Source organism: Cyanistes caeruleus, chromosome 18 (genome assembly GCF_971803275.1).
Source record: "Cyanistes caeruleus chromosome 18, bCyaCae1.hap1.1, whole genome shotgun sequence".
Classification (NCBI taxonomy): Eukaryota; Metazoa; Chordata; class Aves; order Passeriformes; family Paridae; genus Cyanistes; species Cyanistes caeruleus.
Genome location: NC_141718.1, coordinates 11,757,822 through 11,768,645, shown reverse-complemented (window position 1 = coordinate 11,768,645; position 10,824 = coordinate 11,757,822). Strand labels below are relative to the sequence as shown.

The 10,824-nt window shown below is 51.8% G+C and overlaps 1 protein-coding gene across 1 annotated transcript; it reads right to left on the bottom strand.

Annotated features, from left to right (window-relative positions):
* Nucleotides 1-2,444: 2,444 nt before the first annotated feature.
* LOC111936655 (derlin-2) lies at nucleotides 2,445-7,101 on the bottom strand. Its single transcript, XM_086855778.1, has 7 exons — nucleotides 6,954-7,101; nucleotides 6,794-6,859; nucleotides 6,172-6,245; nucleotides 5,627-5,720; nucleotides 4,116-4,311; nucleotides 3,579-3,669; nucleotides 2,445-3,054 (listed from the first exon to the last, which is right to left on the bottom strand). The coding sequence occupies exons 1-7, from the start codon at nucleotides 7,044-7,046 to the stop codon at nucleotides 2,940-2,942; spliced, it is 729 nt and encodes a 242-aa protein (XP_086711904.1). The 5' UTR covers nucleotides 7,047-7,101; the 3' UTR covers nucleotides 2,445-2,939.
* Nucleotides 7,102-10,824: the final 3,723 nt, after the last annotated feature.

Here is a 10,824-nt window from a genome sequence, read left to right as displayed (position 1 = left end):
GGTTGAGTTCAGTAAGTCTGAGTGAACAGTGAATCTCACCATGTTCTGGTAACTGAGCAGTCCCAGGGAATAATATTGATGCTTTTGGGTATAGTGCTGAACACTCACATGCATTCAGTTTTCCTGGGTGCTTTGCTTCAACAAGTAAAACACCCAAAATCTTTTGGTGCAGGACAAAGTGAGAAAGAGATGTAGAACTAGAAGCAGCAAACAATTCTCTAAGGCTTGGTCTGTTGGCAGAGTCTGTAATGAACTCAGGGATGTGTTCGCCTGGTTTACACAACAAGGTAGAGCAATTTAACTGAAATCACAGACTTAAGAGTAATTTCTGTCACATGCCAGCCTGGTGTGTGGTGAACCCTGTATTTTGTGAAGACTGCATCTGGAAAACAGCACATTCTCTGCACTGGTACAGCAAGTAAAGCCTCCAGTCCCTGAGACTGAAACCTCTCTGCAGCCAGTGCCTTTGGTGTGGTCACTGGCAGCACACAACACTGCCAGCTGCAGTGCACAGAGCACTCAAAGCAAAGTGGGTGTCGTGAATGCCCTTAGCACTGCAGTGTCAGGACTTTGCAATCTGAGAAACAGCCTGTCCTTCTCTAGGGAGTTTAAAAACCCAAATCCATTGAAGTGAGATTTAAAGAAAAATCCAAGCTTGCTTATAAACTAATTAGAATCTATCTTGCTGTTGAGGTACCCCATCCCTTTGATGGAGTTCCTGCCAGAACTGATGAGTGTTGCAAGCAAGGCAGATTTTGCTGGCACCCTGACAGTTATGTTCAGGCCTTTGTGATAAAGCCATAGGTTTTATGATCCTTGCTGATCCACCCACCCTGCTAACACAGTCAAAAAAACAGTTTCTGGCCTTAATTTATCATGTTTAGACTTGAGCAATAACAGAGACAGTTCTGATTCCTGGGTGGGAGGGAACTTTTTCCAGATGTTAGTCTGCAGAAACTGAAAACTTGCAATTTAGTAATAATATTATTATTCAGTCTTATCCTAGGCTCCTCTGCCAGAGTGGTACTCCATGCATTAGTTCATATTAGAGAGGTTGAAAGGTTATTTGAGCAAGTAAGGCAAAACCTGGGATTGCTGCTGCATCTTAGCCTCCCATCCCATGTTAAATGTGTTTTGGCTCATGGACAAAAACTCCAAACCTTCTTGAGAACACTCCAGCTTTCCTTTGTTACATGACCAGGGTCTTCTGCCAGCAGCCTCTTCAGGGAATTCAACTAAAATACATGTGAAACTGCTGAAACCTTAAATTAGCATCTGTGGTGCAGTTTTTCAAATCGCTGCAAAGTTTGTGATTACTCAAGTTCACAATGAGGTGCAGGCACACAAGGACTGCCTCAAGGCCAGAGAGGCTGTGCCAATTGTCCCTCAAAGCAGCCAGGGATGAAGCAGGACAGTCGAGGGACCAAGTTCAGAAAGATGGGAACTTCAGGCAGCTTTCTTTTAGCATTAGGACTGTTGGGGAGCAGCTTTCTTGCCCTACAATCACACTTCTTTGTGTTAATCTGGTACCCTACCTAAAAGCCTAGCCCAACTTTGATATTTCAAAGCCCCAGCTCAGACAATTTAAAACAGAACATCTGCAGATTTCAAAGACAAATTAGGGACTTCTAGGGAGTGAAACCCCAGCTCTGTTATCATTAGGTCATGAGCAAAGCACCCAGCAAGTATTTGAGTCTGACTCTGCTTAGCCCTTAGTACCACTGTGTCTCGTAGAACAAATTATCACTTCTACAGGCCTTTCTTTGTAGAGGGAAGATTAAGTGCAGCAGAAGAGCAGGGCTGATTTTTGATAAAGTGTTTCATTGAAAGACCCCAGGGAAGAGGGAATTGGTGGTGGTGGGGTTGTGTGTGTGCTTAATCAGATTCTGGTTACACACAGTTCATAGTTTGGTGGTGGTTTGTGAGTTTGAGCTGCCAGCACTGTTCTGAGTGAGCTGTTGTAAGATACAAGGTGTGCAGACTTGAAGGCTTTGAGGTGACGTACAAGCACAGTGTGTTCTGTATTAGCAAGAATGATCAGATCCATTTCATACAGGTGGCAGGGTAGGGGTGAGCTTGTTTCGTTTTCCCCTGAAACTCAGATCTTTAAGTTTCAGAACTAAAAGATTCAACAAGAGTGGAATTACACTGCAGGTGCAGACAGTCTTTATTACCAGTGTCAGGCTCTGTCAGGCTTCCAGCCACTGCCTGGATCCAGTGTCCAGCCCAGTCCCTTGGTCTTTTCCCAGGCACCCCTTTATCCAATTAGACACCCCCCACACTCCTCGTGCTCTGCAGCCCTGCTGAGAGAAGAGGGAAAGGACATCTTCCAGCTAGCCTGAACTTTGCCTTGCCCACCAGGAAAGAAAATCCCCAACCTGGCATTTTTGAGCAAATTCCTGATGAATTGCTGCCTCTGCCCCTGGCAGAAATGGACACAGAACTGAAAAATAAAGACTTTAATGTAAAGACTCTTTGGAAACAACCACCAGAAAAGGAGTGGGGGACATAAAGGAAAGAAAGAGGCTGAGCTGCATTCTACCATGGTACAGAACTACTTCATTGAAAGCCCACAAAGAGGTCTCACAACAGTGAGGGCCAGGTGCATTAGTCTTTGTACAGAGGGCAAGAGTGACCTGGCACACAGGAGGAGAAGGAGGAACTGGTTTCACACCCCATTTGATACTTATTCCACACCAGGTAACTGAGGAGCCGTCACAGCTTCAGCCCCTGTCCCTAGAACACCTCTGTAAGCATTCGGTTCTCATGTGCAAAGCTCCGTGGATCCACTTTGTACAAGGGGAAGATGGGTTACCCACACAAACAGCGACACACTACACATCGGAATGGCAACTGGTGTTATTCCAGTAGGATCTCTGGGCCACAGCAAAAGTCCAGCCAGAAGAGAGGAATCTGGCCACGTGAAGAAGTCCCCCATGTTACTGTGGGTGCTGCTGCTCATTCTGGTCGTGGTCTCTAGGCTGGTGTTCTGGACGATCCTCAGGGAGAGGGTTGTAATTGGGATCTTCTTCAGGTGTGTCAAAAACCATCTTCCTGGCAAGGGACACACCCATGCCAGCAGGCAGGGAGGTTAGGAAACTGAGCTGAGGATGTCAAACCCCCAGTCCTCCTAGGAACACCCTGACACCTTGGCTGTCAGCCACAGCCACTGGCCCACTGCACCATCACCATCCTTTGCTCAGCTCAACACACAGCGATGACAGTACCTCCTTCCTTGATCACTAGGTCAGATTTGATCATCAGTGCACAAAGCAGAACATATTCTGCTTTCTTAAACTACAAAAATACATCAGAAAAAATCCTGCCTCCATCTAGCATTTCCACAAGCAGTAAGCAGACTCTAGTTCTATTAGCAAAGCTGCAGGGTAGCAGCTGCTGTATGGGCCCTGCACACATGTGTAGAACGTGCAAATAATGCAGCAAGGGCATGAGCTGTGGAGCTGAGGTGCTGCCAGTTCACTTCCATAGCAAACTGTGACCCAACTGCCTCTAATGGTCACAGTTTGCTATAGAAGTGATCAGGTTGAGAAAGCCCACAAAGAATCCATTTTACTTACAGAAAGCTAGGGGTTAACAGCAACTTCTTTCCTCCAGGCTGATTGGGGAAAACATCTTCCAGGAAATAATAGATATGACCCACTGCAATCCCTGGGGAGAGATGCCACCAAGGTCAGGCATGGCTGTGACTCCTTTGCCAGCTGAACCAGATCTGCTGGGCAAAACCCCTCAGCTGTGTGCCCACATCCAGCTCCCTCCAGAGCCAGGGAAGTTTTCTCGCTGTGACCAGCACACAGGGAGTCCATTAGCCTGAGGGCAGCATCGCACACCCAGGAGACCAGACACAGCAGAGTGTCAGAGCTCACCAAACCCAGCTTCTGCCCCTGGGACAGACACACCAAAAAGCAGGTCACAAGGAAAAGCCCAGGCCCAAGCCCAGCCCATCTAGAAACCCAGCCAGCTCACTTTAGGAAACCAAAACATCTCAGGTCAGGTGGAAGGAAGGGGAGGTGCCAATGTCCCAGTAGCACCTATGAGGACTGAGTGCTGTGGCTGCAAGGTGTCCTTGTTCCCATCACCCACCAGCTTTGACTTACCCAGCAAATCGATGATGATGGAGTTGCCCAGGAGCAGAGAGAATCCCATCAGGACCCAGGGCAGGAAGGGGGCTTGGAAGTTAAGAAGCCCAAAAAAGTTCATGCGGATGTAAGGGTTCCTGCGACTCCATACATACACCAGCATGATGGTGAAAGCCTGGCCCAGGAAAAACAGGCTGGCAAAGAGTCCAAACAGCTGGGAACTACCGAGTCAAGGAAGAACCCACCCACCCTGTGCACCACCTCCAGGCAGCACAGGGTGCTTTGGGACAGGAAACCCAAACTAGAGGCAGCTGATGAGTGCTCTGAGACACTGTCCATGTCACCAAGCCTTTCCTGGCTGAGATATACTGACCACCACTGTCCCCACACACATCTCCCTCTGTGCCACCCCAGAACAAGACACTCTGGAGTACATATGCAGGTTGCTCACTCCTTAAGCTGATGTCTACAACCACCAGAGAGCTCTATAATCACCTTTGCAAAATGAACATCAAAATGACCTTCAAAGAATGGCTTTCACAGTCTTACTGTACTTGGGACAGTGACATATCCTAACAACTAGCTCACATCCAGCATCTGCCTTCTACAGAAGTTCAGCAGTGAGATGGCTCTTGGAATTCACAGTCCTCTTCTTCAGAGCACAAGGAGACAGAGAGAGACAAAAATTTCCCCTGCCCTTGTTGTAGTTGGACTCCAAATGCACCTCTGGCCAAGCACGTGGCTGCTGCAGCCACCTGGATGCTAATGGCCCACAGTATCATGCAGAGCTCTGTAGGGACAGCAGTGTTCTGACCCATCTGCATAAGACAGCAGAAGATATTCAGAGAAGGTTTATGCTTGGGAGTGAAATAAATTTCACCATCAGATTACCGTGTTGTGAAAAGAACTCGAGCTGTGAGATGGTACCTGCAGTTACTGACAGGCTGCAAGCCCTCAGCTCTTGCTGCCTGAGGTGCCAGGGGTATGTGGGAATCCACTCCTTGTCCTCATGGCTCCACATTCTTGCCTTTGTCCTGAGCCAGCCTCACGCAATCACAGCCACACTGCACTCACCAGAGCTCAGCCAGCAGCCCTGTCACAGCTGGACAGGTTCCTGCAGCAGAACACGTGGCCTCCTCTCAGGCTGAGCTTCCCGAGCACTCCGCCACGTGTCCTCTTCAGGGATGAGGCAGCCCAGCCCCTCGCCAGGGGCATCAGCACTTCTGCAGACAGCAGCACAATCACAGGCAGCTCTTCTCTCCTCTCAGCACACTGGATGAGCCAAGGGGGGCCAAAGATGAGGAGCACAAGCTGTGCCACGCAGCCAGAGCTGCAGCACAGGCTCAGCTGAGCTCTCCCAGGTCACAGGGAGTGAGCCTGGCAGCTCTGGGGCACAAGGAAGGCTCACAAACAGCTGTGCTGGGACCTGCTCCACAGCACTACAGGGACACAGAGGTGGCAGACAAGCCCTGCACTATCCACAGCATCTCAGGAGACACCAACGAGTCTCAACCAACTCAAAAGGATACTGTCATGAGAAACCCTCCAAAGAGGAACATGAAGACAAAGTCAGCCGTCCTTCCACGGAAGGAGCCTTCTTCTAGCATGCGGCAGTACCTGTACCTGAGAGCAGGAGAGAAGGGAGGGGTTGCAGTAAAGGAAATTAACAGCTGGCCACCCTGTGCCCCACAGCAGGACTTCCCAGGAGACAAACTGCTGCAAGGAAGCTCAGCCAGGTGTGCAAACCCAGAGAAGAACAGTGCAAACTTCACCGCGCACCACTGACCCCAAAGAAAGAAAGAGGCACCTGCTGTGCTTCAGCCAGAGCTCACCCCAGGAATGGGCATTGCTCTCCAGCAAGAGCCACAGCAGCAGCTCTGCCAACTTCTTTTGGCAGGGGCTGCCCTGCAGCAAGCACAGATGGAGGGGCACAGCTTCAATTCAAAAGAGCCAAGGAAGAACCCACAGCCCTAGAGTGCTGCCAAGGCAAGCCGTGCTGGGGAGGATGATGGATGTGGGGCATTACATCTAAGCCAAAATGGGAGCAAAGAACTTCACTGAGACCAAAGGATACAGAAATATCATGTTGAAAAAGAAACTGAATCCCAGAGGCCCAAAAAAGAGGAAGTTGGTGATCAGCCTCCATATCTGAAAGAGAAGAGAGAGGAGAGAGAAAAGGAGGTGGCCAGAGGTGTCTCCTCATCACGGCTAGAGCAGCACTGTCCACAGGGAGTGCTCAGTCATGCACGGGTCCCTTCAGAACTGCCCCAGGACAGCTGCTCCACCCTCTCCTGGGACCTCCTCACACCATGCTCTGATGCACCGGAGCATCTCACCTTTCCAGGTACGGAAAAGAAGATTTCTCTACTTTTCTGGAGAGGACAAACAGCCACAATTCAGCAGCCAGAGCCATAAAATCAATTACTCTCCACAATAAAGCCCTCTCCAAGCAGCCCAACAGCAGCTGCCACACACGGTGTAAGAGAGAAGGAAGGGTTTTGACTCAAGGAGAAGCCAAGATGGTGCGTGGCAGGGAGAGGCTGCAGGGAGCTGTCTGCAGGCAGTGCCCGTGCCGGGGAAGGCTGGAGCCGTGGGGAAGGAGCCCCTGGGGATGACACAGCACCGCCCGGGCAGCGCTGTACGGCCACCCCCGCTGCGGAGAGGCACAGGGGGCCCAAACCCGCGCAAGGCCTCACCTGGAACTTCCTGAAGATGAGGTCGGGGTTGAAGTAGAGCTGGAAGGGGGTGATGAATTCCAGCTGCTGTTGGGAGACAGGCAGAGCGGCTGCCATCACCCGCCGCCCTCGGCCAGCCCCGGCCCCCGCCCCGCAGCCCCCCGGCCCGGTCCCCGCTCACCACGGCGGCGGTGGTGAGCACGCAGGCGGTGGTGTAGGCCCGGGTCACGGCCGGCATGCCCAGGTACTCCTGCGCGAAGCCCTGGTACGCCATGGCCGCGCCGCTCCGCCCGCCCGACGCGGCGCCTTTAACGCCCCCCCCCGCTCCGCCGCACGCCCCGCCCCCGCGGCGGAGCCCGGCCAATCCGCGCGCGACAGGCGGCGCTCGCCGGCCAATGGGAGCGCGCCTCATGGCCCCGGCCCGCGGCCGCCGCCAACCGGGAGCGGGCCCGCCCCGAGGCCGAGCAGGGCCGGGCAGGGCTGGGTATTGCTGGCACTGCTGCTGGGCCGAGCAGGGCCGGGCCGGGCCGGGCAGTGCGGGCTGTTCCCGGGACTGGTCCCCGGGTCCGGGCACAGTCACAGTGACCTGCCTGGCCGGGGAAGCCTCTGTCCGGCTCCGGCAGCCGCGGTGCGCTCGGCTGTGTCCCCGGGAGCCGGGGCTGTCAGCGCGCTGTTCCCCCGCAAGCTCGGAGGGAGAGGGGCGGCGGTGCCGCTGCCTCAGCCGGGTGTTGCCGCTGCTTCGCTGATCAGAAGGGTCTTGCCCTCAGTAGGGCACAAAGGGCTTGGGGTTTTCAGTAATTCCTGTTGGAACCTGTCCCGGATGGAGCAGGCGCTCCCCAAGATGTGCGAGATCGCAGCGCGCCGGCAAGGCGGCTCAAGGTCGCTGGAAGAAACCGAGAAATGTGTGGCTGATCCCAGTGGATGCTGAGGGTGACCGGGAGCTGCCACTCACCTCCAGAAATCCTCTAGAGATCCTTCACTCTCCTGGTCCTGCTTTCCAGACCTGGCTGCCCTGCTCAGCAGTCGGGTCTGGTGTTACAGCCAGCCTGGAATCAGATGAGGAATGGGCCTGGTGCTGGGTTCGTGCTGGAGAGGGTTAAGCTGTCACCAGAGCCTTAATGAGCCCCGAGATTTCCCTTTAAACCCTCAGTTAATGGGAGATGAAATAACTGAGGGGAAGGGAATCTTTGTGTCCTGCACCACCTCCACCCTGCCCTTTGGTGAAATCCAAGACCCAGATGGAAGATGATGGGATGAGGTTAAAGCAAGAGAGAGGGGAGCAGAGAAGGGACTGGTGGGGTCTGTCAGAGCAGAGCACGGGCTCCTGAGTGCCCTGAGAGCACCTCAGGTGCTGAGAAACCTCTGCTGTGGCTGGGGGAGGAGAAGGAGCTGCATTAGGGATCCTGGCAATGCAGCTGAGCGAGGAGCTTGGACCCCAAACTGCAGCAATGTCAATAGGCTTGGCTGTGTGGGTTTTTGGTGGGACCTGGGATGGGTGTGAGAGCTCTGGCAGCTGAGAAGAGTTGAGCTTGCAGGGAGATTCCTTGAGCCAGGAGCTCTGCAAAGGGCTGCTCTTATTCATGTGGCTGTTTGAGCCCAAACGCTGCCCTGCTGCAGCTCAGCCCTCCAGCATGCCACAGAGCTCCCAACCCAGCAGAATGGGCAGCTGAGTTGAAGAACTGAGAGTCAGTAAATGAAATAAATTAATAAGTATCCTGTTCCTTTGGCTGGGGAATTAGAGGTTTCCTATCTGCTCTTGCTGCACATGGACACCAGACAGAAACTGAATTCAAGCACTGTGATTCCTGCCCTTTCCTTATTTGAACCATGTCTGGGAGATGAATATTGGGAGCCTTTCTGCTGGAAGGAGGCCCTCACTAGCTCCACAGAGATGGGAACCCAAATAGTCAATCCCACTTACTCTCTGTGAATGACTGTGCACAAATTAGATATTGCATAAAATCTAAAAAATAAAAAGCAATTATCAGTTTCTCAATTTTTTCCTCTTCCCTTCTTTTCTAGTTAAAACTGGAGAACTCTTCTTGTCCAGGCTTCTGCTTAAGGCCTCTTTTTCTAAGCTTTATGGGAGAAGGGGGAGAAGGGATGAAATGCTTCAGGAAGCTCACCAGCTCCCACTGGGAGAGGCCAAACAAATCCCAGTGTCACCCTGAGTTCCCGGGCTGCTTTCTGCCCATGATCTCACTCCCCTCAGAGCTCAGCCAAGCTGACTGCATGTGCTACAGAACACCCAGGGCAGCTTTAGTCTTGGTTACAATCTGTGTCACAGTTTATAGGTTTTTGGGATTACGGCCTTCCCCAAGTCCCCATCAGCCCAGCCACATTTTTGGGTTCACACACACACACACACACACCTTCATAGTGATACTGACATGTGGCCTTTTATAAAATCATGAAATTTAAAATCATGAAAATCATGAAATCTAACTAAAAGCCTGGAAAATTCCAAGGCCAAACTCTGTCTCAGCTGCAAGAAGGTAAGAAGGACTGCCAGAAAAACACTGCCCAGGAATTTTTTCACTGATTTGCTCCTGCCATGTCATGCCCCTGCCTGGGACTGAAAGCAGACGTAGCAGAGTGATGTGCCATTGCACCCTGCCATCTGCTGGGCTCCCCTTCCTTTTGGGATCTGTTCAATTGCTGCCAGTGTGCAGCATCAGCTTCAAAACCCAAGATGTCAGAATCTCAAAGTTCCCATACAAATATGTGTGGTGCCCAGACTTCAGTCCATTTTGGAGAGGCTTTGAAAAAGGTCTCTGCTCTTGGAGCAGCCAGAGGACCTAATTAGAAGGACTCCCCACTGTAACCTTTACACAAGTCCTTCAAAGGAAGAGCTGGAACATGGTGGTATCTCTTTGCCAGACCACATTTACCCATTGTGCATCTGCAGGCTCAGTGACAGTAACCTGCAGCATAAATTCAACAGCTTCCTGTCTCAGTTACTGCAGAGTTAGAAAACAGAAAAATGCTATTAACTCTCCCCATGAGTTAAACAGCACATAAACCTCAAGAAGGCACATGGGCAAAGATAAATGGGCTGTTGCAGCAGTCATCTCTTTTGTTTGTAGTAAGTTATTGTGTGTAATTCATGTTTCCTGTCCATAAATACCAGAGAAACTTGAAGACATGGAATCCATTCTAATTCAGTAAAGACAAAAACAACTCCTTTTGAGCCCATCTGGAACTTGTTTTTATCATAATTGTTTTGGGCTCAGTAACGAGTTCAAGATCTAACTGCTGTCTCTAATTGTTTCAAGAATAAACAGCTGCTTTGTTTAAAGGCAGCAGCTCCCATTTTCCCAGCGCAGCAGTGCTGGGGTCGCAGGATGAAAGGAGCTGTGCCGTGTCAGCACAGACCCTAAGGAGCATTGGTGCCCTTGGCGGGGCACTCAGCCCGCCCGCAGCTGATGGGGCAGGAGAGGAGCCCCAGGCACGCTCCTGTGAGTGTCCAGCCGGTGACATGTGCCCTCTGCTCTTTAACACCACTGGCATTTTGTTTGTAACTCCATCTGATGGTGTTTTGTAACGTGTCCTGCTGTGACAAGTCACACGCAGCCTGGTGACGCACGGGCTTCTCCTCCAGCTGCGCTGCTGGCTACTCAAGGGAGAGCGTTCGCTCCCCGGCCACATAACCCCAAACCCCTCTCTTGGGATAATCCTCAACCCCCCTGCTTACAGTCCCAAATCTTTCCTTCGTCTGAGAGCAAAGATACCCCCACACCCTCTCTGAGAGGCTCTCCCCACCAGGGTATGGGATGTGCCAGGTGTGTTCGAGGTCTCCCCATGGTGCTCCCAGGCCATGCCATGCCTGAGACCCCCAGTAGCCTTGATGTAGAAGAGGTCTCTACATGATGCCCTGGCACTGGGAACAAGTGAGCCACACCAGCCAGGAGGAGCTTTCTGGGAGGTTATTTCAGCTCCCAAACTCAGTCCTTGGTGGCATAGATAAAAGGTGCCAAGAGCTCCATGAACTCGCTGAGCACAGATAAGCTGTGTAATCATAACTGCTTGAGGCACTTGAAATGTTTACTTTT

What these genes read in the sequence shown, in the direction of transcription:
- LOC111936655 (XM_086855778.1), bottom strand. Translation starts at nt 7,046, where the DNA reads ATGGCGTACCAGGGCTTCGCGCAGGAGTACCTGGGCATGCCGGCCGTG. An exon ending in TGCTCACCACCGCCGCCGTG is followed by an intron (nt 6,860 to 6,953) that starts GTGAGCGGGGAC and finishes GTCTCCCAACAG; the next exon opens with CAGCTGGAATTCATCACCCC. An exon ending in TTGGAGGGTTTCTCATGACA is followed by an intron (nt 4,312 to 5,626) that starts GTATCCTTTTGA and finishes GGTAGTTCCCAG; the next exon opens with CTGTTTGGACTCTTTGCCAG.